The sequence below is a fragment of the Chlorocebus sabaeus genome, chromosome 16 (genome assembly GCF_047675955.1).
Source record: "Chlorocebus sabaeus isolate Y175 chromosome 16, mChlSab1.0.hap1, whole genome shotgun sequence".
Taxonomy (NCBI): domain Eukaryota; kingdom Metazoa; phylum Chordata; class Mammalia; order Primates; family Cercopithecidae; genus Chlorocebus; species Chlorocebus sabaeus.
Genome location: NC_132919.1, coordinates 50,981,688 through 51,009,538, shown reverse-complemented (window position 1 = coordinate 51,009,538; position 27,851 = coordinate 50,981,688). Strand labels below are relative to the sequence as shown.

Sequence of the window (27,851 nt, the reverse complement as noted above, 5' to 3'; positions counted from 1 at the left end):
CCAGTCACCCCAGGCTCCGAGAGGCTAGCTCACACCAGCCAGGTTCACAGGGGACCAAGGGGGAGAAGCCAGACAGGCTAACCCCTGGCTCCGGGTGCCCTTCCTGCTGGGCAGAGGCTCCAGGGAGGCCCAGGGCTGGCCCAGAAGGCTGCCCACAGAATTAGAATGGTAGGGACTGGGGGTTTCTGAGGGCACTTCAAGGTTTAGTGGCTAGAAGAATGGCACAGAGGCCTGTGCCACCGCGGGTCGGCTGTGCATCTCCTCTTGTGTGTGTCGGGATGTTCCTGAGGGCAGCATGGGAAGCACATGGCACCGCAGCTCTCACTCTCCCCCAGTAGCTGCAGAGACCAGGAGCTCCCTGCCCGGGAGTGCCAGCTTTTGCTCAGGCCCAGGGACTGAGCCCTTCAGAGTTCTGATTGGGTGTGGTGGCTTCCCTTATCTCATTCCTGATCCCAGAACAGCAGGTGGATTTCTCAGTGCCTTCCAGTGCTGAAGAGGCTGTTGTTCTCTGTTATGTTGATTCTGTCAGCTTTAGGTGCTTGGTGTTGCATTTTTCAGACTTGCCCCATATTCGGGTGGAATTTTTTTTTTTTTTCTCAAGATAAGGTCTCAGTCTGTCACCCAGGCTGGAGTGCAGTGCAGTGCAGTGGCGTGATCGTAGCTCACTGCAGCCTGGAACTCCTGAGCTCAGGTAATTGTTTCACATCAGCCTCCTGAGTAGCTGGGATCACAGGCGTCCACCACCATGCCCGGCTTTTTTTTTTTTTTTTTTTTTTTGAGACGGAGTCTCGCGCTGTGGCCCGGGCTGGAGTGCAGTGGCCGGATCTCAACTCACTGCAAGCTCCGCCTCCCGGGTTTAAGCCATTCTCCTGCCTCAGCCTCCCGAGTAGCTGGGACTACAGGCGCCCGCCACCTCGCCCGGTTATTTTTTTGTATTTTTTTTAGTAGAGACAGGGTTTCACTGTGTTAGCCAGGATGGTCTCGATCTCCTGACCTCGTGATTCGCCCGTCTCGGCCTCCCAAAGTGCTGGGATTACAGGCTTGAGCCACCGCGCCCGGCGACCATGCCCGGCTTCTGGTGGCATCTTGACTTAGCTCCACTTACTGGCCACACACTCCTTCCTGTACCTTTTGACTATTGAGCACAGGTGTATTGATACAGGCGTGAGTGCAACAGTCCCTGCTGTCCAACAGCTGTGGCCATTGTGGGACGCAGAGGTGTCCAGCCATTGGGATCCTCCTGAGAATCGTAGAGTGGCCCACCTGGACAGCAGAGTCAGGAGAGCTTCTCTGAGGGAGGAGGAGAGATGGGTGGGACAGGAGAGCTTGCCACAGGGCTGGTCTCATGTGGGTGGAGTGACCCTGAGGTCTTCCTCTGGGACGGGGCAGATGGCTCAGACAGTGCATGCCATAGGTCCCCACACAGGACCAAGTCCCTCCTCTGTAGGTGCACTTGTGTGGCTCAGAGAGCAGAGCAATAATCTTAAATCTGGTTCTGGAACATCCCGGGTAGATTAGTGGGAAAGGGAGTAAGGAAGAAGTCACCAGAAAGTACACATGCGCAGAGTGAGGCCAGAAGTGGATATGGGTCTTTCTCAGAAGCTAGGGGCTGCCCTGGGGGCCAGAGCAAGGGGACCTGACGTTAGTAAACATCTGTTGAGCGAGTGAGCAGAGCACAGCTGGGTTGGCTGTGCATGCGGCATAGTTGACTGGAAAGCATAGGCCTTTGGAACCACACTCCCTCTCTGTGTCCTGGTCCTACCACCTACAATTTTTGTGATCCTTGGTAACACATTTTATCCAGGGTCCTCGTCTGTAAAACAAGGGGGATGGCCCCAAGGCTCCCTGAGCTCTTCCTGCCCCAGCTCTGCCATCCGATGAGGCTCTGGCCTGTCTTCCCCTTTATCTCTTCCTGGGCCTCACATCAGGCTGCAAAAAGGCCCTAACCTAAAAGTGAAGCCACAATTATAAATTGCCACTATCAGGGGTCTGGGACTACTCCCACATGCAGTACTTCCTGAGTCCCCTGAGTTACCCTGTGAGGCCAGCGATGGGAGTCCCGTTTCCCACATGAGAATGCTGGGCCTCAGAAGTTGAGTGGCACCAAGTAGCAGGTAGCACTCAAGGTTAGGTCTGACTCCGCCCATACCACCTGCACCTTCACAGCCTTCCTGTCCCTGTAAAATTCTCTGGCCTGACACTAGCTGGAGCCTTGCACACCCATCCAGTGGACAGCCAGTCCCGGGAACCCCTGAGGCAGGGTGGCCAAGGCCTGGGCCCAAAGCCCTCTGAAGCTCATGTTCTTCCCCTCCCTGGGGCAGGTCTGAACGGGATGAACAGCAGCATCTGGGAGCACTTTGCCTCTGGAAGCTTCTCCCCGGGCACTTCCCCTGCTTTCCTATCAGGGCCAGGGGCTGCTGAGCTGGCCCGACTTCGGCAAGAGCTAGATGAAGCCAACAGCACCATCAAGCAGTGGGAGGAGTCCTGGAAGCAGGCCAAGCAGGTACCAGGCCCCACATCGGCCTTCCCCAGTACCTGGTGGCATCCAGCCCAAGACCTTCCTTCACAGAGCGGGCGAGGGGTGGGGGAAAGCGGGGGCTTGAAGAACAGAGCAGAAACTAGTTTTGTTCGCTCGCTCTCCTTCCCCCTGGGAGGACTTGCCTTGCCAGTCAGGACCCTGGGTGGTTACTGTTGTTGCAGGCTTCGAATGCCCTCTGCAAGCTGCTTGTAGTCTGTCCCAGGACCACCTGCCTCCTCCCAGTAGCCTCGCCTCTCCAGGGTTCCAAGTCCAAGGTTCTGGGTTCTGAAATGGGCCCCCTGTCCAGCTGCAGCCGGCTACCCTATGGGTGCTGGCCAGAATCCCAGCTCTACCCTGTGACCCCTGCCGTGCTAGGCCCAGGTCCCTTTCCCTGGCCACAGAGGGGAGAGTCTCCTGTAGGTCCTGAAACCTCTGTGCAGACAGCATCAGCCTCCTCCCTGCTCTCCTCCCAGACAGCCAACCCAGCTTCCCAGCAGGCCCCACAGCCAGAGTGGCCCCCTGCTCTCTGGGGACAGGGGGCAGGGCAGGGCCATTGTGATGAGACTATATGCTGGGCCCACAGGCTTGTGATGCCTGGAAGAAAGAGGCGGAGGAGGCTGGTGAGCGGGCCAGTGCAGCGGGTGCCGAGTGCGAGCTGGCCCGGGAGCAGCGGGATGCACTGGAGGTGCAGGTGAAGAAACTCCAGGAAGAGCTGGAGCGGCTACACGCAGGGCCCGAGCCCCAGGCCCTGCCCGCCTTCTCTGACCTGGAGACACTCTCACTCTCCACCCTCTACTCCCTCCAGAAGCAGCTGCGGGCCCATCTGGAACAAGTGGACAAGGTCAGCCCAGGTCGGGGAGCACTGGGTAGGGTGCACGGTGGCCTCAGCCAGCGCTTGGACTCTGACCTGGTCCAGGCTGCTCCGGGGACGGCTTCCTTCCTGAGAGCCTCTGTCCAGGACTGGGCCAGCACTCAAAAGGCTGGCCTGCTGGGAGTGGGTGAGGAGAGTGCACTGAGGAACATGAAAAGGCTGGGGGTGAGGGGTATCGGTGCCACCCCCAGCACCCCTGGGGGCAGCCATGACCAAGCTGCGCTCAAATGCCTGGGCCCCAAATGCGTCCTCCTGTATACCCTCCATGGAGCAGTGGACCTTCCAGTGAGGCCCAGGACCTCAGGGCTACCCCTGCCTTCCCAGGTCTGCTGCTGGGTCCCAGGGGCCAACGTGGCATGGTGGGAAGAGCTGTCTTTCCTCTGTTCTCAGGCATCCAGGCCCCCAGGTGTGGCCCTGGGCATGTCTCAGCCCTTTCTGGGCCTCATTTTCCCCATTTGGGGATTAGAAGGTCAAATGAGACCAGGCGAAGCCTCTGTGAGGGGTGGGCGTTGTGGCAGCCTGGCCACGTGCCATGCAGAGGTGGACTCTCAGCCTGCTCTCTCACCTGCCAACAGGGGTCTGGAAGCACACTGTTGAGCTTGGTGCCTCAGTTTCCCCATCCCAAGGGGGCTGAAGTGAGGATCAGGGGAACTCCTTGCTCAACTTGGGGCCAGACCCATGGATGGTGACAATGCCCCTTTCCCTGCAGGCCGTGTTCCACATGCAGTCGGTGAAATGCCTTAAGTGTCAGGAACAGAAGCGGGCAGTGCTGCCATGCCAACATGCTGCGCTGTGTGAGCTCTGCGCTGAGGGCAGCGAGTGCCCCATCTGCCAGCCTGGCCGGGCCCATGCCCTCCAGTCGTGACCCTGCAGGCCTGGCCCAGCCTGGCCCAGATCTTCTCACCTAGGACTTTTTAAAGTATATATATATATATATATATATATGAATATATATATATATATGTGTATGTATGTATGTATATGTATATGATTATGTATATGTATACATTTCTGTATGTGTGCAGGTATGCGTGGTGGTGTGGACAGTGTCTGTGTGTATATCTGTACATAGATATAGACACACACTTTAAAAGACTTACCAAGCACTTTTTAAAAGAAGAAACTATTTTGCAGTCCTCCCCTACCCACTCCCTGCCCTTCCTACCGCAGAGACGACATCCCCTCTTCTCCCACTGGCCTTTTGGCAGATAATCTGTTTCTGTCTCTTTTTTAATGTAGGAACTAACTATTTTTAACTTCTTCCTGGGGCCTGAGCAGGGAAGGGTGGGACTGGAAGGCACTAAGGGGAGGGGAGAAGCCCTCAGGGCAGGCCCTGCTCCCCCTACCTCCTTGCCAGGGCAAGGGTGGAGTGTGGAAGACGTGGGTCCCCCAGAGCAGGCCTGGCCCCCAGCTGTGAGGGCCTTGGAGGCCTGAGGGGGTGTGCTGGGGGTCTCAGCTGGCTTAGCTCCTAGGTTTACCAAATGTATAGTCCTGGGGAGAACAGTAAGGGCTGGAGGCCAGTGCTGCAGGGCCAGCCCCACTCCCAACACCTGGGCCCTTGAAGCTCCTCAAGGAGCAAGGCCCAGGAGTTACAGCCCTCAGGTTCCTGAGGGTCCACCCTCAGTCCTCTCCCCCTGGACTCCCCACAAGAGCCTCCTGGCCCCCAGGGCCACCTACCAGGCTGGCACTCATTCTATGACCTCCCCACCCCCCCGACCACTACCAGCTGCCCCCAGCTCTCCCTGCCCCCTCCCCTCTCTGGCAGCTAGCAGGGCAATTGGCGGGGAGGAGTGCAGACTGAGGACCAAGGGGGCCCAGGCCCTGCCCTCCTAGCTGGAGGGGCTCCGTATGCATTCCTTGGTGCTCTCTGAGTGCAGCTGGTGTCCCGCCCTGTTCTGGGCGGACGCCTGTGTGCGTGTGTGTGTGCCTGTCCAGTGTATATCGTGTCTTAGCTTCCATTTTAAAAATTGTTCTGTACAGAGAGAGATGCAGCAGGGGCGGGAGGGCAGAGCGGGCGGAGGGGAGCAGCCGCACCCCAGCACCGGGTGTCTGGGGTAGGAGCCAGAGGGCTGAGAGGGTCTGGCCCTGGCCCAGGCTCCCCCTTGGGCTCAGCACGAAAGGGCTTTCAATGAGTTAAGTGAAAACTTTTTCCTTTTTTACAAAAATGCAAAAATCAACAAAGCTCCAAACCTATTGGAAATAAAATATGAACTTGCAGTGGTAGCTTGTTTACATGGGGGTGAGGGGGAGTGGGTCCCAAAAGAGGGCCTCTGAACTATGAGGTGGGCCAGGAGCCCTGCCTCAGCCATGGAAACAGTTGGTGCCCACACCCCTGAGGTGTGGTAAGGCAGCTGGAGAGGCCTGGAAGCTTCCTGAACCCACTGGGCCCCAAAACAGTTCAAGTGCTTTCTGACCTAGGCCTAGGGGTTGATGACCCAGGGACACTTAGCCTTGGACACAGAGGCCTCCCAGGCCCTAGGACTCTAGGGCTGTGTGGTTAGTGGTGACTGGCAATAGGGCCCCTAATTGTTTCTCAGAGGAACGGTGTCTTCCCAACTGGGCATGGTGGCGCGTGCCTGTGGTCCCAGCTACTAGGGAGGCTGAGGTGGGAGGATCACCTTAGCCCACGAGGTCCAGGCTGCAGTGAGCCGTGATTGCACAGCTGCTTCCAGCTTGGGTGACAGAGTGAGACCCCATCTCAAAAACAAAAACAGGCCGAAGTGGGCAGATCACTTGAGGCCTGACCAACATGGTGAAACCCCATCTCTACTAAAACAAAAAAATACAAAAATTAACCAGGCGTGGTGGCACATGTCTGTAGTTCCAGCTACTCAGGAGGCTAAGGCAGGAGGATCCTTTGAACCCGGGAGGCAGAGGTTGCAGTAAGCTGAGATTGCACCATTGCACTCCAGCCTGGGGGACAGAGTGAGACTCCATCACAAAAACAAAAAACCCAGTGCCTTCCCATTGGGATGATTTGCTGGTAGGGCCCAGAAGAAGTCCTGCCTTCTGCCTTCTTTACCCCACCCTGCCCCTGAGGGAGGAGGGGCTGAGGCTTAAGAGGCATGTCCTCCCTCCCACCTCCTCAACTAGGCTGTTCGGTGGGGGTGAGAAAACCCCTGGTGGGATCCTCTTTGCATGGTCTCAGGGGCCTTGGACGTCATCTCAACTAACCTCGTCTCCTGTCCTTATCTTGTGCAGACTCAGAGGTTCCCACATGGAACCAGGGTCACAGCTAGGATGACGTGATGACCAGGCCTCAGGTTCTGACCCCCCAGGCAGGGTAGGGACCTAGCTCCACTATGCCTACTGTCTCAAGAGCAGCCCCTCAGCCTCAATCTGCACCCTCAGGAGGCCCCTGCTCACTGTGCTCCCGAGGGTCCCTGTCCTGGGTGTTGCCACAGGAACTGGTATGCCTGGTGAAGTGATGTGTTCAAAGCCCACAGCCAAAAATCACCCTAACCCTGCCTCTGCCTCAATTATTCCCACACCCACCCCCCTGCTTTGTAGCTGCTCCAAGGTAGGGGTAGCTCAAGGTCCCCTGAGGGCTGGGGAGGAAGCTACCTGGCCTGGCTTGCATTCCGGGCCCCACTGTAGCCCAAAGGTATATTTTAAGAGGACAAAGGATTGGTTTTATTATTTTTTTTTGCTAAGAAAGTTTCTAGGTGGCAGGTGCTTTCTGGGGAGGAGGCATGCGTAGCAGACAAAGCGGCCCAACTGTCCTTTCTGCTTCCGTCTGTCTGTGCCAGCCCCGCCGCCTGCCAGCTCTTGCTCCCTCAGAGCCAGAAGGTTCTTGGCTCCAGGCCTCCTGGCCTGGATGCTGGCAGCCCCTGGGGAGAGGACCCAGGCTCCCTCTAGTAATGGCCACCACCCTCCCCTCAGGGCAGCTGGAGCCTCATCTTTGGCAGGGTCCCCCTCCCTTCCCCAGGAGACCCTGCACCTGTAGCCCTGGTTCCAGTGAACCTGGCCCCCACCCCAGTGGCTGGAACAGGAAGGCTAGGAGGCAGATGGGCCAGGAGACAGATGGCCCAATCACCTGCCCACCAGAGCAGCTTTTCCGAAAGGGGGGGCAGGGGCAGGGTTTGCTCCCCCTGGTGCTGGGGTGTGGTGGAGACATTGCAGCCAGGGCTGGAGGCAGGCGGGTGGGAGTAGAGAGATCGCTGCTGAGCCCCCATCACCGTGGAAGGCAGGGGAATCTGCACTCTGGACGCTCCGCATGCTGGGGCTCCCCAGGTGTCAGGCCAGGCTGGAAGGCCATGCTGTAACGGGGAAGCCCCAGACCCTACAGGAAACCCCTTGCAGGTCCCCACCAGGGACCCAGCCCCACCGCAAACCTCTACGGCTACGGTGCAGGCCGCAAGGCATGTTGGGAGGCCTGCTTGGCCCGGTGCCGCCGCAGCCTCACAAAGACCTGGGCCTCTCGGTCACCCTTCCGGCCCTCCAGCAGCTGCAGGATTGGGTCCCCTGCGGGAGAGAGGGGTTTGGGCGTCAGATGCTGGGGGAGAGGCAGTGCCTGGTGGTGGCGGGGAAGAGTGTGGGGGGGGCACAACACTGCCCCATCCCCCCAACAACCTGGAAGGAAACCAGTGACAGACCCTCGCCAGCCCAGCTCAGGAGGTGGTCTGACAGACGCATCCGGTCGTGTAACAGACAGAGTGCTGCTGGGACACTGACCTGACTGCAGCGAGGGGCTGAGATGTACCTACGGTTTGGCTATTACCTTTTTTTTTTTTTTTTTTTGAGACAGAGTCTCACTCTGTCGCCCAGGCTGGAGTGCAGTGGCCGGATCTCAGCTCACTGCAAGCTCCGCCTCCCAGGTTCACGCCATTCTCCTGCCTCAGCCTCCCGAGTAGCTGGGACGACAGGCGCCCGCCACCTCGCCCGGCTAGTTTTTTGTATTTTTTAGTAGAGACGGAGTTTCACCGTGTTAGCCAGGATGGTCTCGATCTCCTGACCTCCTGATCCGCCCGTCTCGGCCTCCCAAAGTGCTGGGATTACAGGCTTGAGCCACCACACCCGGCTTGCTATTATTACCTTTTTATATGAGAACCTAAAGCTAGCAAGTTAACCTCTTCATGCCTCGGTTTACTCATCTGTAAAAGAGAGCTAATATCTGCTTCATTGGCTGGCATGCGTAAAGTGCTTAGCACTTGCTCTTAAGTGCACAAGCACCAGACTGTTGCTGGAATCAGAAATGCTCTGCAGGGATGTGGCCCCGCTGAGTGAGATCCAGGCCCTTCTCCCCAGTTAAACTTCTTGGTGACTCCCCCATGCAGGAAGAGTCACGTTACACTTAGCTTAAAGTTCACTGGTCTGTTGATTAGACCGAGAGATGGGCCATGGTTGTCCCACTGGCTCCCACCTCCAGGGAAGCTGTTCTCTGACCCTGGTGTCACCTCTCTGGGGCCCCTGCCTCAGCTTTACAGGCTCCCGTCCCTGTACCACCCTGCCCTGGGCTCAGGCCTACCGTTGGGTGCGGGGTATGTGAGGGGCAGGCGGGTCTGAGGCACCTCACCAGGCTCCTCAGAGCCACTCAGCCCGGGCACCTCACACAGCGGCAGGAAGGCCTCGCCTTCCAGGTCGTCGGCCCCCAGCGTGTCGTAGTCCAGCACGGTGAGCAGGAGGCATGCCCCAGCCTTGCGGCACGGCTCGGCAGGCACCAGGCTGTGGGGAGAGTCAGGGCTCTGCTGCCAGCCCCAGCACGGCCACCCCCAGCACCGACACATGGGTTCACCCGCTTGGTGTTGGGAACCAGCCAGGGTTAGGATTGCAAAGCCAGCTCTCAGCCTGGTACCTCTTGGCCATGTGTGCAATGCCTGCTCTGACTGTGAGCTGATGCTTTAAACCAGGGGTCCTATGTTCCCCGCTCACCTGTCCTGAGGAACTGGGAGCAGGTTACTGAGAACCTCAGAGACAGGACCCTTCCCTGGAAGTCCCTAAGTTCAACATGTGGGAGTCCACCCCTCCCCCCAGGGGAAGCAAGCTTTTTTTTTTTTTTGAGATGGAGTCTTGCTCTGTCACCCAGGCTGGAGTACAGTGGCGTGATCTCGACTCACCATAACCTCCGCCTCCCAGGTTCAAGCAGTTCTCCTGCCTTAGCCTCCCGAGTAGCTGGGACTGCAGGCGCATCCCACCACACCCGGCTAATTTTTTGTATTTTTAGTAGAGACAGGGTTTCACCGTGTTAGCCAGGATGGTCTCGATCTCCTGACCTTGTGATCTGCCCGCCTCAACCTCCCAAAGTGCTGGGATTACAGGCGTGAGCCACCATACCCGGCCCTCTTTTGTTTTTTGGAGATAGAGTCTCACTCTGTTGCCCAGGCTGGAGTGCAGTGGTACCATCTCAGCAGCCTCTGCCTCCTGGGTTAAGCAATTCTCCTGTCTCAGCTTTCTGAGTAGCTCAGATTACAGGTGCCCACCATCACACCTGGCTAATTTTGTATTTTTAGTAGAGACGGGGTTTCACCATGTTGGCCAGGCTGGTCTTGAACTTCTGACCTCAAGTGATCTGCCTGCCTCGGCCTCCCAAAGTGCTGGGATTACAGGCGTGAGCCACCACGTCCAGCTGCACTCTTGTCCCAGGTGCCCCATCCCTTGGGCCCAAATGTGGCCATCTCAGGGGAGCCCCTTGGCCCCAGCCAGGAGCAGCAGGCCTGAGGGAGCCCACCTGGGGGAAATGAGGCGGGGGACTGGGAGAAGAACGGGACCCACTCACAATTCAAAGGTCTCATCAAACAGTGGGTGAAGGTCCTTCTTGTGCTTCTGGGTCTCCCGGGCAGCCAGCTCAGGGAACTCATGCCTGGGCTCCAAGGTCAGCTGGACAAAGGGGTCGCTGGAGCCTGGCAAGTGGTGGAGGCGTGTGCATTAGTTGAGGGTCTCCCAGGTACCCCACCCCCACAGCTATGCTCTGCTCAGCAGCACTGACCCCTCCTGGTAACTGGAGGAAATGCACCCAGAGCTCCTGCAGGGTGAGCAGAGCCCCAAGGGTCGCTGAGACAGGAGGGCCAGGACGGGACCACAGGGAGTGCCCAAAGGGCAGCCTCCACTCACCGTTGGAGTCCAGGGGCAGCAGGCTGGAGGCGCTGAGCAGCTCCACACGCAGCTTCTGCTCAGAGGCACGGTAGCAGGCCTTGACTGTCACAGCCCCCAGCTCCTCAGAGGTGGTTTCTGCCTGGGGTGGGGAGCAGGGGCAGGGTCAGCAGGGACACAGCGGGAGCGAGGTGCTCCAGAGGCTGCAGAGGGCACAGCACGAGGGAGGGACCTCACCTGCTGCTGGATGCGGCTGCAGAAGTACTTCCGGATGAGCTCCCGGCTGGAGGCCGCCTGCAGCTCCAGGTCCCTCTGCAGAGCCTGGGAACACATACAGCTGAGAATCCAAATGGACCGCATGCCCAACCACAGCCAGGGCCCACCCCCCAGGACGCGGTCAAGGGTAAGACGCCTGTTTGAAATGGAAAGTATTGGGTCATGGGGCCACGGGCAGGAGCCACCCTCAGGCCAGGCAGACAGCAGGAGAGGCACAGACAGGGCTGGCTTCACGGGTGTGCTTCCCTGACCCCACCGCCCTGCTTAGGAGGACCCAGGCTTGGTTTCAGGTTCTGTTGTCACCGTTTTAAAATTTGAATAACTTTTGAATAAGGGGCCCAGCTTTTCATTTTGTACTGGGCCCCATAAATTATGTAGCTGGCCCTGGACATAGGTGAGTGCCAAAAGGCAGGCTCCCTGGACCTCCTGCGGGCAAGCTCACCCAAAGCCCCTACCTGGAAGGTGGCAGTGTGCAGAGCCTCGGGCGGCAGGCCACAGCCCTCAGCGTGGAAGCAGATCTCCAAGTTCTGAGGGAGATATCAGAGTTGACCCCAGGCACCCTCCCACCAGGGTTATCATTGCTGTGACTGGTTCTGTTACCTGCAGGGCAATCTTCAGCCTGTTGGAAGCCAGGGACGAGCTGCGTTGGGAGGCGGCCGCCTCTACCAGCACTGTGAGCATGTGGGTCCAGAGCAGGGTCAGGAGGCTGGGGCGGGGGCCGGAGGGATGTGGACACAGCACAGCAGGGCAGTGGTGGAGGAGGAAGCAAAGACGCTCTTGAGAAAGGGGAGGCCTCAGGGACCCAGCCACACCCCAGCTCCTCCCACCCCAGGTGAGGCTGGGGAGAGGGCGGGTACAGGACCAGCAAGGGGCAGGTGGGGTCAGTCCTATCCAACACACCTCTCAACCTCAGTGAAGAACCCTCCACAGCAGGCTAATGGAACCCACAAACAAGGCTGGAGACAGGGAGGAGGCCAGGCCCCCAGTGACAGAACTTGATTTAAGACAGGAGCAGGCCAGGCGCGGTAGCTCATGCCTGTAATCCCAGCACTTTGGGAGGTCGAGGCAGATAGATCAGGAGATCAAGAGATTGAGACCATGCTGGCCAACATAGTGAAACCCCGTCTCTACTAAAAATACAAAAATTAGCTGGGCGTGGTGGCGCGTGCCTGTAGTCCCAGCTACTTGGGAGGCTCAGGCAGGAGAATCGCTTGAACCCGGGAGGCGGAGGTTGCAGTGAGCCAAGATTGCACCACTGCACTCCGGCCTGGCAACAGAACAAGACTCCAGCTCAAAAAATAAAAATAAAAAAATTAGCCAGGCATAATGGCATGCACCTGTAGCACCAGCTATTCAGCAGGCTGAGGTGGGAGGGATCGCTTGAGCCCACGAAGATGAGGCTGCAGTGAGCCGAGATCATGCCACTGCACTCCAGCCTGAGTCACAAGAATGAGATGCTGTCTCAAAAAAAAAAAAGCAGGCCGGGCGCGGTGGCTCATGCCTGTAATCCCAGCACTTTGGGAGGCTGAGGCAGGCGGATCACAAGGTCAGGAGATCGAGATCATCCTGGCTAACATGGTGAAACCCTGTCTCTACTAAAAATACAAAAATTAGCCGGGCGTGGCGGCATGTGCCTGTAGTCCCAGCTACTGGGGAGGCTGAGGCAGGAGAATGGTGTGAACCCAGGAGGTGGAGCTTGCAGTGAGCTGAGATCACGCCACTGCACTCCAGCCTGGGCAACAGAGTGAGACTCCATCTCAAAAAAACAAAACAAACAAACAAACAAAAAATCGGCTGGGCGCAGTGGCTCATGCCTGTAATCCAAGCACTTTGAGAGGCTGAGGCAGGCGGATCACTGAGGTCGGGAGTTGGAGACCAGCCTGACCAACATGGAGAAACCCCATCTCTACTAAAAATACAAAATTAGCCGGGCGTGGTGGCGCATGCCTGTAGTCCCAGCTACTCAGGAGGCTGAGGCAGGAGAATCACTTGAACTGGGAGGTGCAGGTTGCGGTGAGCCCAGATCATGCATGCCGTTGCACTCTAGTCTGGGCAGCAAGAGCGAAACTCCATCTCAAAAAAAAAAAAAAAAAAAAAAAAGCATGGCCAGGCGCAGTGGCTCACGCCTATAATCCCAGCACTTTGGGAAGCCCAAGGTGGGGTGACCACCTGAGGTCAGGAACGAGAGACTCCGTCCCCCCGCCAAAAAAGTAGTTAATTAATTAATTTGTGCAACACATTTAAGTGCCCATTATGTACCAGGCACTGTTCTTTCCAAAGTTTTTTTCAAATAGGGTCTCACTCTGTCACCCAGGCTGAGTGCAGCAGTGCCATCACGGCTCACTGCATCTTCCACCTTCTGTGTTCAAGGGATCCTCTCCATCTTCTGCGTTCAAGGGATCCTCCCAACTCAGCCTCCCAGGTAGCTGGGACTACAGGTAGACTCCACCATGCCTGGCTAATTTTTGTGTAATACACACAAATAAATATAAATATAAATATATATATATATATTTTTTGGTATAATTTTGTAGAGACCGGGTTTTGCCAGGTTGCCCACGCTGGTCTTGAACCCCTGGGCTCAAGTGATCCGCTCACCTTGGCTTCCCAAAGTGCTGGGATTACAGGCGTGAGCCACCATGCCTGGTGGTGTTCTAAAGGCTCCTGAGATAGCACTGAGCAAAACTTCCCTCTTGGTGGATATTTAACTCTGGTTTATGTGAAAAATATGGTCTAAGATCAAGTTCAACAGAGCTTAAAGGTGAAAAAAATAAATAAAATGTTAAAAACAGTCTGGGCGTGGTGGCTCATGCCTGTAATCCCAGCACTTTGGGAGGCCAAGGTGGGTGGATCATGAAGTCAGGAGTTCGAGACCAGCCTGACCAACAAGGAGAAACCCCGTCGCTACTAAAAATACCAAATTAGCTGGGCGTGGTGGCACAAGCCTGTAGTCCCAGCTACTTGGGAGGCTGAGGCAGGGAATCACTTGAACCCGGTGGCGGAGGTTGCAGTGAGCTGAGATGGCGCCACTGCACTCCAGCCTGGCGACAGAGCAAGACTCCATCTCAAAAAAATAAAAAACATATATACATGGTTTAAGAAATAAAAACGGCTGGGCTCCAAGGGGCCCTGACTATACCTGTGGGGGTGGAACAGAACTCTAGGAGGGCAGGCGGCCTCTTCAGCACCCAGATTCCACAGGGAGGTGGGCACTGTCATCGTCATCGTCACTACAGTTAATAATCACTGACCACTTCCTTTGTACTGACACCACGCTCAGCACCTCACATGACCCATTTAATCCTCAGCAGAAGCCAGAACTATTCTCATCTGCACCAGGAACTTGCCCAAGGCTGCTAAGCAGTGATGAAGCTGGAGTCTGAACCCAGGTGGTCCAGAGCCCACGTGCTGGACTCCACCGCCTGTTGCCTGGCATCCTGGGTCCCTGCTATAAGACCCCCTAACTAGAAGTTCTCCCTGCACCATGGGTGGGGACCACCTGTAACCTAATGGGGGCAGAGGAGCAGTCAGGGAGGCCCTGAAGACAGGCCTGGGACTAAAGGAGAAAGGACAGGCAGATTTTGGCTCAGCCTAAGGAAGAACTCTTTTTTTTTTTTTTTTTTTTTTTGAGACGGAGTCTGGCTCAGTCGCCCAGGCTGGAGTGCAGTGGCGCGATCTCGGCTCACTGCAAGCTCCGCCTCCCGGGTTCACGCCATTCTCCTGCCTCAGCCTCCCGGGTAGCCGGGACTACAGGCGCCCGCCACCTCGCCCGGCTAATTTTTTGCATTTTTAGTAGAGACGGGGTTTCACCGTGTTAGCCAGGATGGTCTCGATCTCCTGACCTCGTGATCCGCCCGCCTCGGCCTCCCAAAGTGCTGGGATTACAGGCGTGAGCCACCGCGCCCGGCCGCCTAAGGAAGAACTCAAAGCACTCAGAGTTAGGCAGCAGGAAATGGGGAGGCCTGCAAAGTGGCAAGCTCCCTGTCCCTGTAGCGAGCATTAGCAGAGCCTGACCACCCTGTAAGGGAGGTCACCAAAGGGATTCACCTCCACCCCTCAGAACGGATGCTGAGGTCCAGGAAGGAGGGGCCGTGGGAGGAGAGGGGGAGGTGGTGAGCACGCCCAGGGCAGGGGCTGCTACACCCCTCAGAACGGATGCTGGGGCCCAGGAAGGAGGGACCGTGGGAGGAGAGGGGGAGGTGGTGAGCACGCCCAGGGCAGGGGCTGCTACAGACCTGCTGAAGTTCTCCTGTACCAAGTTGGTGTTCATGTAGCAAAGCTCCACCTCCAGGAACTTCATCAGGGGCAGAATGGCCTGGGGAGGGAGAAGGGAAGCAGGTGTGGCTCCAGCTCATGTTGGCCCCACCCCCATCCCCTTCCCCTGACCTGGAGGGAGGAAACAGGGCCTTTCTGTGAGAGCAGTTTGTAATGTCTGTAAGAGGCCAGACTGCCCACCTCTCTGCCTTCCCCTCTCCATTGCTTAGCCTGTCCCAGCCACACTGGCCCCCTCTACAGCCCTGGAACCTTCCAGGCATGGTCCTGCCTCAGGGTCTCTGCCCTTGCCAGTTCTGCCTGCCTGGAATGCTCTTCCCCTAGAACTTCTCATGGCTCCTCCCCTTGCTTCCCGTAGGTCTTCACTCAGTTGTCACGGCCTTCCCTGGTCACCATCTAAAAATACCACTCTCTGACACTTCCCACCCCCTTCTCTGTCTTTTCTCTGTAGCATTTATCATTATCTAGCACACTGCATGTGTGCACGCGCATACACGTCTGTGCATAGAATGAATAGCTATAATGATCACTGTAGTTATGGATAGCTCTTCTCTCACCTCCACTACTAGAATGTCAGCTCCAGGAAAGCGGGTATTTTGTCATATTGTTCACTGACCTATCCCCAGTGCTTAAATCAATGCATAGGACAAAGTGGGCACCTGATAAATAGTTGATGAATATCCTTCCACCCAGCAGTCAAAGGTGTGTGTCATGATATGCCCCCACTTACAGGCCAGCTGGCTTGTGTGAACAGGACAGCAAAGCTAGGAGGCAGCTGAGAAGGATGTGCACCCTGGCCTGTTGGGCTGCAAAGCCTAAGCCCTCCCTAGCTGCAGCCCCCTCATTGACTGTCAGTGCTGGGACAGCTGGTGGGGTGACCCAACCCATTCCTGTGAGCATCCCAGGAGGAAACTGAGGCCCAGGGAGAGAACATGCCTTGCCTGGTCTGGGAGACTTATCTTTGACACCAAGGCCTTCAGTGACCCTAGATCTACAGAGCTGGCAGGGTGGTGAAGGCCAGCAGGCAGAAGGGCCACTTACATCCTCAGGCAGGACAGACTCCCTGACACCCACCAGTTTCTGGATGTGCTTGGCGATGCCCACCTCCAACTGGAGACACAAAACGGAAGAAGGAGGGAGGTCAGGGCATGAGTTGGGGATGGGAAAGTTTAGACGCAGGAAGGGGTCAGGGCTGGACACGGGCTCAGGTCCTGCTGGAACCAGGCAGGCTGAGGATGGGAGCGGATGGGGTAACTGTGCAGTCGGACAAGGTACCTGCTCGGCCAGGGTTCGGACGCCAGTGCGGATCTCATGGCCCAGCCCGGCCAGCGCGCTCTGCAGCTGGGCATGCAGCGTGTTCTGCAGCTGCCCCTGCTCCAGCACGGCCCCTACCCGCTGCTCCAGGGCCTCCCATGCCAGCTGGGTGGGCAACTTGCCGATCACTAGCCGCAGCTGCTCCATGTCATTCACCACCACACACAGCTGGGACAGAGATGCAGAGCTTCCTGAACTGCATCCGGGCTGGTCCCCACACCCAGCCAGACTCCCAGCCCCAGCTCTGGCCTTACCATGTTGGCTGCCTGGCCTTGGTCCTTCTGACCTGAAGAGAGCTCGCGGGCCCGGGCCTTTATAAGACTGCAGTACACCAGGGCCAGGCGACAGGTGTCCTAGGGTGGGGTTGGACAGAGGGAACGGATCCATGGGTGGGGCATCCAAGAAGGGCAGGTGGGAAGGGCATGGAAATTTCAGCGACTTGGGGGATTTAGGACACAGGCCTTGAGAGACTGCCTGGGTGAGAGCTCGGGAGAAATGGTGGGGGGTGGTCTAGAAAGAGGGGGAAGAACACGTGGAAGATACCACACCTCCACAAACTTGACAGTAATCATGAAGGCCTCCTCTGGGTCTGGCCAGTCCAGCTGCCGGGCAGTGTGGCTGATCTGGGCAAAGCAGGTGGATAGATCCACCGCTGATGTGCTGTGCTTGGTCAGTTCACCCAGGGGTACCAGCTGGGGGAAGAAAGGAGGACTGAGGATACTGCCAAATCCACCCCCTCCCCTCCTTCCTTCATCCATAGAGCGGCTACCACCACCAGGCACAGAGCTGGGCAGGGAGCTTCACATGAGACAAGCACGGCTCCGCCCAGACGTACAGGCTGCAGGATCTCAGGCGAAGTGAAGCCACAGCCCCAAGGATATCCAGAGGCAGCGTTTTGCACACAACTGGCCTCAAGTGCACCCAAAAGGGACGTTCAGAGAGGGTTACCAGCTTTCACTACACTTTGGAGGTCCAGGCAGAACCCAAGCCTCACCCCCAAACCGGGGCCCCATCCCCCACCCTGGCCACGCCCCCACCTCATCCATTTGCACAGCGCGCTGCACCCGCGCCAGGGCCACGTTGTACGTCTTCTGCAGCCAGGAGGGGATGGCCGGCTGGAACCAGCGGTGGAAATTATCCAGGGCCAGGACTCCATCCCTGGGGATTGCCGGGGCTCAGCATCGGGAAGGCTGGGGCCACCGTGGGCCCTGGGGCCTTGTCCACCCTCCCCTCCCCTGTGCCCCTGTGGCCACCTGCAATTGGCCTGTTGCCCACCTCTCTGAGGAGCTTGGACGCAGCTGGCAGAGCTCCTTGAGGCTGATGTAGAGCTGGAACAGACTCTCGCCCATCTCTGGGGACACTGCATCACCCACAGCTGTCGTGTGGTCCTGCACCCGCTTGGCCACCTGCAAAGGGAAGGTGTGGAGGGTTGGGGTCCACAGCCCTGTCAGAGAGCATGCCCTAGAGACAGGGGAGGGACTCACCAGCCACTGCAGCTCCCGGAAAGCCATGGAGAAGAGGTGGATCTTGAGGGTACTGGAGGAAAGGCAGCAGGTGTCACCCAGTGGCATACACCAGGGTCCCTGTGGTTCCGGCTCTGAGCCAATGCCCCACTACCTCCCGACCTGGCTATCTGCTCACTTGTGGAAGATCTTGTCCCACGTGCGCTGGCACTGGTGCAGGTCGCCGATGACATCCTGTACCAGGCCCAGCAAGGCCTTGCCTGCCTCCAGGATGCCCTGCAGAGACAGAGGTGGGCTGGGCAGGGCTGCCAGAGGCAGGCACCATCCCCTGTGCCCCCCCACCCTCCCCCTTGCCCAGCCCCTCACCTGCATCATGGGCTGATGGTGCTGCTGCTTCAGGTGGAACCATTCAGTGGTGCCAGTCTGTCGACAAAGAGGCAGTGAGCAGGGAGGGATTGCCAGGCCCAGACACTGGTCTCCCACATCCCCAGCATGAGTACCATACCTGCAGGGCCTCAGTCACCAGCTGGGGCAATGGGGCAGTGTTGGGGCACAGTTCTCCGAAGGCCTTCATCTTGCACATCTGTACCAGGACCCTGCAAGACGGAAAGAGCTGTGTCCAAAGTCCCTGCTGCCCCACACAGCACTCACTCCTCCAACAGGCTTCTCCCACTCCTGCAGGCACCCCAGCTGCTCCCTCATCCCTGACCTCACCGAGGAAGGGGAGAGCAGTCACTGACCTGAGAAGAGACTGCAGCCGGGCTGGGGAGTCCGAGACAGAGAGGGGGAAGACAGAGCGGAACCTCCGAATGAGGGAGAGGCCATAGGCCAGCAGGGAGCTGAATGAGGTGGCCAGCTCCTCCTGCTGCAGAGCCAGGAGATGCTTTAGAAGCCTGGACAGCCTCTGCTGCTCCCCTGCCCCTTCCCTGAGCCCTGCGTGCCCAGTACCCTTTGCCCACTGCATGCCTACCTGTTCTGCCTTGAGCCGACCCTGGATCCACTGGTACTCGATGCTGGTGATGGGGTGCAGGAGGCAGCTGCTGGGGAACTCCAGGCTCTGGTAGAGGCGGCTGTAGGCCAGCCACTGCCTGCAGGGGACAGGAAGCCCTCAGCTGGGCAGGGAGGAGGGAGTCACCTTCCCCTGTTCACCTGGCCTCAGGTGGAGGGAATCATCTCCCTCCTCCAGGGCCCCTGGTGGAGAACCATCCACCAGCACAGGCTGAAAACTAGTGTCTCGATAGGACATGCAGGATTTTTTTTTTTTCAGATGTAGTTTCACCCTGTCACCCAGGCTGGAGTGCAGTGGTGCAACCTCGGCTCACTGCAACCTGTGCCTCCTGGGTTCAAGCGATTCTCCAGCCTCAGCCTCCCAAGTAGCTGGGACTACAGGCATGTACCACCATGCCCAGCTAAATTTTATATTTTTAGTAGAGATGGGGTTTCACCATGTTGGCCAGGCTGGTCTTGAACACCTGACCTCAAGTGATCCACCCGTCTCGGCCTCCCAAAGTGCTGGGATTACAGGCGTGAGCCACCGTGCCCAGCCAGGATTTTTTTTGTTTGTTTCCATAGATGCTTTTCAAATTGCCCAGATTGAGATATTTGTGATTTTAAAATTTCAGGATTTCTTGCTGTTTTTGAAAAATTGGATCAGCTAGGTGCGGTGGCTCACACCTGTAATCGCAACACTTTGGGAGGCCAACGAGGGCGGATCACCTGAGGTCAGGAGTTCAAGACCAGCCTGGCCAACATGGTGAAACCCCATCTCTACCAAAAATACAAAATTTAGCCGGGCGTGATGGCGGGCACCTGTAGTCCCAGCTACTTGGGAGGCTGAGACAGGAGAATCACTTGAACCCGGGAGGCAGAAGTTGCAGTGAGCTGAGACTGTGCCATGGCACTCCAGCCTGGGCAACAAGAGGGAAACTCCAGCTAAAAAAAAAAAAAGAAAAATAGGATCTAAGGACCTGAGCCTTCGTGCACATGTGGCAAGCATCAGCGAGAACCTCCTTTCAGATGGTTTGGAGGGATGTCACACACAGAGGTCCAGTGGGAGGGCAGAGGATGGGGGAGAGGAGCAGCCTGGGGACAGGCCGAGGTCCCTATTGGACACTGCAGCCACTTGTATTACTGTGCTTGGGCCCTGCAGGCAAACCAGGCCCCTCCCCATCTTGTGCCTGCTCCAGTCTCCAGCCTCACCGCCATTCCACCCTCGTCTACGGATCACCCACCTGCCTGAGGTCCTAGCAGTACGTGCTGACCCCGACCCAGAAATGCACTCCCCTGGGCTCCCTCCGCCTCCTGCTCAGACTCCAAGTCGCAGCCCAGGCCTGAGGCAGTATCCTGCTCCTGTTCCTCCCCTGGCCAGCACCTGGCTGTGTCCCATCTCTTTTTTTTTTTGAGACAGAGTCTCGTTGTGTCACCCAGGCTGGAGTGCAGTGATGTGATCTCAGTTCACTGCAACCTCCACCTCCTGGGTTCAAGTGATTCCTGTGCCTCACCCTCCCGAGTAGCTGGGACTACAGACGTGCGCCACCACGTCTGACTAATTTTTGTATATTTTGTAGAGACTGGGTTTCACCATGCTGGCCAGGCTGGTCTCAAACTCCTAACTTCAAGTGATCTGTCCGCCTCGGCCTTCCAAAGTGCTGGGATTCCAGGTGCGAGCCACTGTGCCCGGCCGGCTGTGTCCCATCTCTGCCCTTCTCAAATGCACTGGAATGACTGTGACCCCCTGTGACCTCCCCGGCATTCCTAGGACTTCACGTGAGTGGCCCTCAACATAGATCTGTCCTTATCAGCGCATAGTTTTGCTGAGTTGAAGGCTATGGCATTGGGAAATGGGGCTGGGGTTAGGGACGGGGTCCAAATTCAAATGCCCAGAAGGACTCAGGAGATGAAAGCAACTGAAGTGGGCCCAGTGGCAGCTGTGACGGGCAGAGGCAGACACATCACTGCTCTGGCCACTCAAAAAAGCAGCAAAATGGCTGGGCGCAGTGGCTCACGCCTATAATCCCAGCACTTTGGGAGGCCGAGGCAGGCAGATCACCTGAGGTCGGGAGTTCGAGACCAGCCTGACCAACATGGAGAAACTCTGTTTCTACTAAAAATGCAAAGTTAGCTGCGCGTGGTGGAGCACGCCTATAATCCCAGCTACTCAACAGGCTGAGGCAGGAGAATCACTTGAACCTGGAAGGCGGAGGTTGCAGTGAGCCAAGATCACGCCATTGCACTCCAGCCTGGGCAACAAGGGTGAAACTCTGTTTCAAAAGAAAAAAAAGCAGCAAAATGATGACCCTGAAGTTCCAACACTTGTGTTTCACGAGAAGCTGGAGATCTGGATGGTATGTGAAATCTCCAGATTACTTTTTCTAATATTTTTTTGAAATGAGATCTCACTCTGTGATCCAGGCAGGACTGTTGCTATGATCGTAGCTCACTGCAGCCTTGAACTCCTGGGCTCAGGTGATCCTCTTGCCTCAGCCTCCCAAAGTCCAGGGATTACAGGAATGAGCTACCACATTAGCCAAATCTCTAGACTTTTTAAAGTTGGCAACTGATTCAAAACTTAAAACACACATTTTGGGCCAAAGGGAACTCCGCTGAGAATTACACTCTGGGCTACCAGCTTGGAGGGGGGCAGGGGGCATGGGGGGCTAGTGGCTCAGGGGTTCTGCCCAGGGCTGTGCACTCACGCCATGGACTGGTGGAAGTCGGACAGGTCCTTCTGTGTGGCATGCAGAAAGAGGACGGTGGCAGCCTGGGGACTCAACGACCCGTCCCAGGAGGTGCTGCCTGCCTGAGTGGAGCAGGTGGAGGAGTATCAGGACCTGAAGGGCAGCTCCGGCTGCGCCCAGTCCTGGGAGGGCAGTACCTGGTGCTGGGTGACCTCGTGGGACACGAGCTGCTGCAGAAGGTGGAGGTGCACCGTGTAGCTGGGCTGCGAGCGGCTGGCTGAGGTGGCTCTCTGCAATGAGGCCTCTGTGAGCAGACAGGGCCCCACACCGGGTGCAGCCAGGCCCCCAACCCAGCAGACCACCGCAGGAGCTGGGCACAGCCACTGGCCCAGGACCCAACCTACCCGCTTGTGGATGAGTTGGAACTGGAGGTGGCACTGGCCGCGGTCTGGGTAGGTCTCAGTGCGGGGTTCCAAGGGGTACCACTGGTCCTCTCTGCAGTGCAGGTCCTGGCAGGCGGGGATGCCCAGCCCGTGAGCGTCAGAACCTCACAGAGGCAGGCGCAGTGGAGACAACAGGAGGTGGACTCCAGGCTCAGCTTGGTGAGGACATGGAGCCTCTCCCCAGAACCCCTCCCAACCCCCTCCCTCTGCCTCGCTCCTGGGCCCCTTTCCTCCTTCTCACCTGCAGCCTCAGAACCACGTTCCCTAGAAAGTCATCCTGGCCTTTGTCCTTCCGGGCCTCCTTAAAGATCCTTCGTCAGGCAGGGTCCCATGAGGGGGATGCAGCAAGCGTCAGAAGGGATCAGGCTGGAATCTACCCCCCGCCGCAGCCACCTGGACCCCAAAGGAGCCTGCACCCCAGCATCCAGTGTGCATGTCGGGGGATGGAGGGCAGAAGGAGCCCCCACTCCTTCCCTGTGAGCCCTGCAACACGCACCTGCGAAGCCCATGCAGATCTGTGAGCTCCCCAAGCTTCTGTCGGACAGACTCCACAGTGTCCAGGTCCCTGGCAGGACAGAGGTTTGAGAAGGAAGCAGAGAGAGCGCCTAGGACCTCTTCCAGGAAGAGGTTCCACCTCTCTCACCCCAGATCCCTTCCCTTCCCATCCCTAGGTGCAGGCCCGGTCACTCACCACATGTCCAGATGAAAGCTCGCATTGGTGATGTCCTCAAACTCCCTATATGGAGAAAAGGGCGTGCTTGAGGGCCCTGGAGGATGGATGCCCCCAGACAAAGCCATAAGTGACCACAGCCCAGAGCTATGGAGTTGTAGCCTATCCCTGCCAAACTCCTCTCCTCATACCCACATCACTGCCTTTTTTTTTTTTTTGAGACGGAGTCTCGCTCTGTCGCCCAGGTTGGAGTGCTGTGGCCGGATCTCAGCTCACTGCAAGCTCCGCCTCCCGGGTTCACGCCATTCTCCTGCCTCAGCCTCCTGAGTAGCTGGGATCACAGGCGCCCGCCACGGCGCCCGGCTAGTTTTTTGTATTTTTTTTTTTTTTTTTGAGACGGAGTCTCGCTCTGTCGCCCAGGCTGGAGTGCAGTGGCCGGATCTCTGCTCACTGCAAGCTCCGCCTCCCGGGTTCACGCCATTCTCCTGCCTCAGCCTCCCGAGTAGCTGGGACTACAGGCGTCTGCCACCTCGCCCGGCTAGTTTTTTTTTGTATTCTTTTAGTAGAGACGGGGTTTCACCGGGTTAGCCAGGATGGTCTCGATCTCCTGACCTTGTGATCCGCCCGTCTCGGCCTCCCAAAGTGCTGGGATTACAGGCTTGAGCCACCGCGCCCGGCCGTTTTTTGTATTTTTTTAGTAGAGACGGGGTTTCACCATGCTAGCCAGGATGGTCTCGATCTCCTGACCTTGTGATCCACCCGTCTCGGCCTCCCAAAGTGCTGGGATTACAGGCTTGAGCCACTGCGCCCGGCCTTTTTTTTTTTTTTTTTTTTTTTTGAGATGGAGTCTAGTTCTGTCCCCAGGCTGGAGGAGTGCAGTGGCAGGATCTCAGCTCACTGCAACCTCCGCCTCCCGGGTTCAAATGATTTTCCTGCCTGAGCCTTCCAAGTAGCTGGGATTACAGGTGCCTACCACCACGCCCAGCTAATTTTTGTAATTTTAGTAAAGACAGGGTTTCACTGTGTTGGCCAGGCTGATCTTGAGCTTCTGACCTTGTGATCCGCCCACCTAGGCCTCCCAAAGTGCTGGGATTACAAGCATGCCCTTTTTTTTTTTTTTTGAGACAGAGTCTCACCCTGTCACCGAGGCTGGAGTGCAGTGGCACGATCTCGGCTCACCGCAACCTCCACCTCCCTGGTTCAAGCGATTCTCCTGCCTCAGCCTCCTATGTAGCTGGGATTACAGGCATGTACCACCATGCCCGGCTAATTTTTGTACTTTTAGGAGAGCGGGGGTTTTCACCATGTTGGCCAGGCTGGTCTCGAACTTCTGACCTCAGGTGATCCACCTGCCTCAGCCTCCCAAAAGTGCTGGGATTACAGGCATGAGCCACTGCGCCCGGACCCCACTAATTTTTTTTTTTTTTGAGACAGAGTCTTGCTCTGTCACCAGGTTGGATCTCAGCTCACTGCAACTTCTGCCTTCCAGGTTCAAGCAATTCCCTTGCCTCAGCCTCTCAAATAGCAGGGGCTACTACAGGTGCCTGCTACCATGCCCGGCTAATTTTTTGTATTTTAGGAAAGACAGGGTTTCACTGTGTTAGCCAGGATGGTCTCGATCTCCTGACCTCGTGATCTGCCTGCCTCGGCCTCCCAAAGTGCTGGGATTATAGGTGTGAGCCACCGCGCCCGGCCTTTTTGTATTTTTAGTAGAAAAAAATACAAAATTTTGCCATGTTGGCCAGGCTGGTCTCGAACTCCTGGCCTCAAGTGCTCTGCCCACTTCAGCCTCCCAAAGTGCTGGGATTACAGGCGTGAGCCACCGCACCTGTCCCTGCCTCCTTTCAGGTATGGCTTCAGGCACCCCCAGACTCACTCACAAGGGCCCGACCCTCCTTGCCCCATTAGCACATGTGGCATTGATATCGTTCTGTCCCATCTGATCTACTGTCCATTTAACGTGCCTAGAGACGGACTTTTTCTCCAGTCTTTGTCCAGAGCCAAACCCCCTCCCCTGAGCCAGGACAACCTACTCATCTCATTATCTGGGGGAGACCCTGCTACCCAGAGGAGACCTGGACAGAGTAGGGGCTGGAGTGTGGCCACGTACAGGATGAAGGTCTCGTCCCAGACGGGGTTGAGTGTCTGGGTGATGACCTGCGTGCGGTGGGTCTGCTCCTCGGGGATGGTGTGCCTCACCACAGCCTTCTGCCGATGCCGGGACCCAGGGCTGCCTCCCGGCACACCGACCCCCTGCTCAATGCCCAGCAGGCAGTAGGGGTCGCTGAACCCTGGGGAGGAGTGGGGAAGACGAAGCAGCCAGGGAGTCGGCTGGGTCCCTGGGAAAGGCCCTCATCACCCTCACCCGGGGCTGAGCCTCCTCCTGGGGAGAGGGAAGAGGACCAGCAGCATGGGGGCCAGCACTGCAGAGCTTCTGGGAGGTGGGTGCTCCCACCAAGAGTCCTGCACCAGGCTGTGATGGGAGAGGAAGGAGCCAGGAAGAAGCCCCTCGGGGACCCCACCCCATGCTCACCACTGACATCTTTGCCCAGAATGCCCTTGGCCTGTTTCACGGTTGCCTTCAGACAAAATATTGGCTTCTGGAGGGACAGGAGGGACGGCCTGAGTCCCTGAGGGGACTGGGCTTCCCAGGCCCCTCCTTGCGCGGGGCAGCCCTGGCCCCAAGTTACCTCGAGCTCCCTGACCCTCTGCAGCGCCTGCTGGTGCTCCTCGGGCTCCACGTGGAAGGCCTGGTGGGGAGGCAGGCGGGTGGGTGGCTGGGGGCACGAGACAGGGTAGCTGCAGGAAGGGGGGTGGGGTGGGGGCTGGGCTCACCTCCTGCAGGTACCGCAGCAGCTCAGAGGCGTCCGTCACATGGTTGGGCTCAGGCTGACCCAGGCGGTGCAGGACAGTGTAGAGTGCGTCCTCATAGAGCAGGGCCCGCTGAGACACACGGGGTCACCTTGGGGACCCCACCAGCCACCCCTGGCACCAACACCTCTCGCTAAGGGCAAGACAAGGGGCGGCTTGTGCAGCGGAGGGAGTTGAGACCCAGGAGTCCCCTCCCCACCGCAAGTTGCTTGCTGCCATCAGCGTCGGCCAGCAGGAGGATGCACAGCCGCCCTCCCCACCTCTCTGCACCCCAACACTCTGACTCTTACCTGCTCGGGGGAGAAGTGGTGGGACGGAGGCTGGATCTGCAGAATAAAGTGGAAAGGTAGAGTGTCCCCGGAGGCCCAGAGCAGGCTCAGATGGACAGGAACAGCTCCTCCAAGGCCTGAACCAGGCCAAGGGTATGGGGGCCCCAGCACCCCGGCCTCCAGCCCCACTGATGCCCCGCACCTGTTCCCCCAGCAGGCCTCCTGGAGGTCCGTCCCCTGGCCTGCCGTGGCTGAGGTCCATGGGTGCCCAGCAACGCGAGCCCTCCACACCCGTACCCCACCTCCCTCCCTTCCCCAGAGGAAACAGCTCTGCTTATCGGTGGCGGCTGCTCCTCACCCAGCAGCGGAAGTGAGGCTCAGCAGCTGAGGTGAGGGGGGTGCCACGCCGGCCTAGGGGTCTGCTGCTCCCCGAACAGCTCACCCCACAGCAGGGACACCCCTACCTAATGGAGTCGGCTCCTCTGGAGCTGGAGGAGCAGGGGATGGGAAGTCAGGCCCACCAGAGGTAGGGGTTCAGAGAGGCTCAGACTGCAGGGCCTGAGGCTCACAGTGGCCCAGAGTACACCTGGCAGCCCCTGCTCTGCTGACCCAGGAGGCTCTCCCCAGGGTGGGGTAGACAGGGGAGGGTCCCTGGTCCCCAGTCCCAGCCTTCGAGAGGTGGGGCCAGACAGCAGGGCACCAACACCCGAGACCGCAGTGCTCCCCAAGGCCAGCTCTCTCCCCAGTGAGGTCACTCCTACCTCCGGGGCCGTTTGGGGCAGGGGATCCTGTAGATCTCTGACTCTGCGGCGCCTTATCTTGATGGCCTGGCGCAAGAGGGGAGGGCGCTGCTGCAGATGGGAGAGGAGTGTCGCCATGGTGGCCTTCTCTGCCCTTCCCTGTCCGTTGGTGCTGGCTGAAGACAGCGAAGCCACAGGATTATGCAAAGAGCCTGGGGCTGCCACCCTCTGTCAGGGGAGGGTGTAGGGAGGGTGGTAGTGGGGACGGAAGGGTGAGGGTTTCACCACTTCGGAGAGGCAGTCTCCCAGGCCCCCTGCACCTTCCCCAGCCTGGATCCCTACAGGACCCTCCTCTGGCTGGAACAGAAGGTGGACCCTGTGGGCAGGCCTGGCCCCGCCCCACCCTCCCACAGAGGCCCTAGGAAGGGGCCAACGCTCTCAGCAGGGGGCCGGGGGTCCAGAACAGGCAGGCAGCATCCTGCCCCATCCATGTGCTGCGCCCAGGCTGGGCAGGACCCTGCGGGAAGCTGACCTGCGCCCCAGGGGGTTCTCGCCCCACTTCCTCGAGTGCATCCAAACGTGGGGTGGGGCTCAAGGTGAGGGCTCCAAGAGGCGCCTCCCTGGAGGACAGCCAGTTGCTCAGCCTGCCTGGCCCCACAGGTGACATTCCATGGAGATGACGGGGCCAAGCTGTGCTCGGCAGGGACGGCCCTGTGCCTTTGTCCCCACCTTGGCGGTCAGGAGGGTGCTCTCTTCAAACGCCCTTGAAGGGGGCTTAGCCAAGTCCCAGAGAGCTCCGGGCCAGGGTGGCCAGGAGGAGAAGGCAGAGTGGCCGTTGCCTGATCTCTCCCGAGGATAGACTTGGCTCCCGGGGGACGGGAAAATGCACCTCAGCACGGGGCTTTCCCAGAACTCTGTGCCCAGTGCTGGGCTGGGGGACTCGGGGGCACGTGGGCCTGGCCACGGCCTTTGGCCATTTCCCACGCTCCTGTCCCTTCAAGTTCACAGCAGGGCACGTGACGTGGGTGGTGGTGAGCCAGCTCGGCTACCCCAGTGTCCCTGTCACAGGTCCTGACATGCTCCAGGGCTGACTCAGCCTCCTCCCTCCAGCAACCAGGACTTGGGCCAGGGCTGCCATTCCTCGAGGAGCCAGCAGGGGACAAGGTGGTGACCCCAACCCCTCCCATCCAGGCTGACGATGGGCCGAATCCACCTCTGTCCCAGCCAGGTCTGGGGCACTCGGTGGGGGAGGGACACAGCTGCTGAGCGACGACCATAGGAACCGGCTCCAGAGGCCAGAGCTGTCCTGGGGACCAGACAGCTGGGCCGTGAGAACGGGGATCCTCCCGTGGGAGGGAACCGTCCCGGGAGCCTCCAGGGCCCTCGGCAGCCAGACGGCTCTCCTTCCGGAAGAGACCGCCTGGGTCACCACACGCAG

The 27,851-nt window shown here is 58.2% G+C and overlaps 2 protein-coding genes and 1 pseudogene across 5 annotated transcripts in view; 1 reads left to right on the top strand and 2 right to left on the bottom strand.

The window, feature by feature from the left end:
- Window positions 1-5,609, top strand: part of UNK (unk zinc finger) — a 42,365-nt gene extending 36,756 nt beyond the window's left edge. For all 3 annotated transcript variants that reach the window (XM_037993462.2, XM_008011724.3, XM_008011726.3), the window contains exons 14-16: window positions 2,322-2,503; window positions 3,102-3,359; window positions 4,099-5,609. In XM_037993462.2, coding sequence (XP_037849390.1) covers window positions 2,322-2,503; window positions 3,102-3,359; window positions 4,099-4,254 — 596 coding nt within the window. In that variant the 3' untranslated portion in view covers window positions 4,255-5,609. The remainder of the gene's footprint in view (window positions 1-2,321; window positions 2,504-3,101; window positions 3,360-4,098) is intronic.
- Window positions 1,102-1,720, bottom strand: LOC103243031 (uncharacterized; annotated as a pseudogene).
- A 1,389-nt stretch (window positions 5,610-6,998) lies between the features above and the next one.
- On the bottom strand, window positions 6,999-26,819 carry UNC13D (unc-13 homolog D). Of its 2 annotated transcripts, XM_008011721.3 has the most exons (33): window positions 26,435-26,819; window positions 25,695-25,730; window positions 25,369-25,476; window positions 25,224-25,283; window positions 25,067-25,133; window positions 24,644-24,824; window positions 22,555-22,599; window positions 22,360-22,428; window positions 22,105-22,174; window positions 21,825-21,929; window positions 21,618-21,710; window positions 21,439-21,542; window positions 18,714-18,831; window positions 18,484-18,608; window positions 18,249-18,339; window positions 18,110-18,166; window positions 17,922-18,019; window positions 17,765-17,816; window positions 17,556-17,686; window positions 17,318-17,438; window positions 16,829-16,972; window positions 16,535-16,633; window positions 16,242-16,448; window positions 16,008-16,076; window positions 14,930-15,009; window positions 11,295-11,400; window positions 11,150-11,221; window positions 10,656-10,739; window positions 10,440-10,560; window positions 10,105-10,228; window positions 8,857-9,053; window positions 7,724-7,853; window positions 6,999-7,219 (listed from the first exon to the last, which is right to left on the bottom strand). In XM_008011721.3, exons 1-32 carry the CDS (start codon window positions 26,549-26,551, stop codon window positions 7,732-7,734), a joined length of 3,273 nt encoding a protein of 1,090 aa, XP_008009912.2. In that variant the 5' UTR covers window positions 26,552-26,819; the 3' UTR covers window positions 6,999-7,219; window positions 7,724-7,731. The 2 variants fall into 2 exon arrangements, with proteins under 2 accessions (XP_008009912.2, XP_037849388.1); XM_037993460.2 differs by having other exon boundaries at window positions 6,999-7,853; window positions 26,435-26,818.
- Between the last annotated feature and the right edge of the window lie 1,032 nt (window positions 26,820-27,851).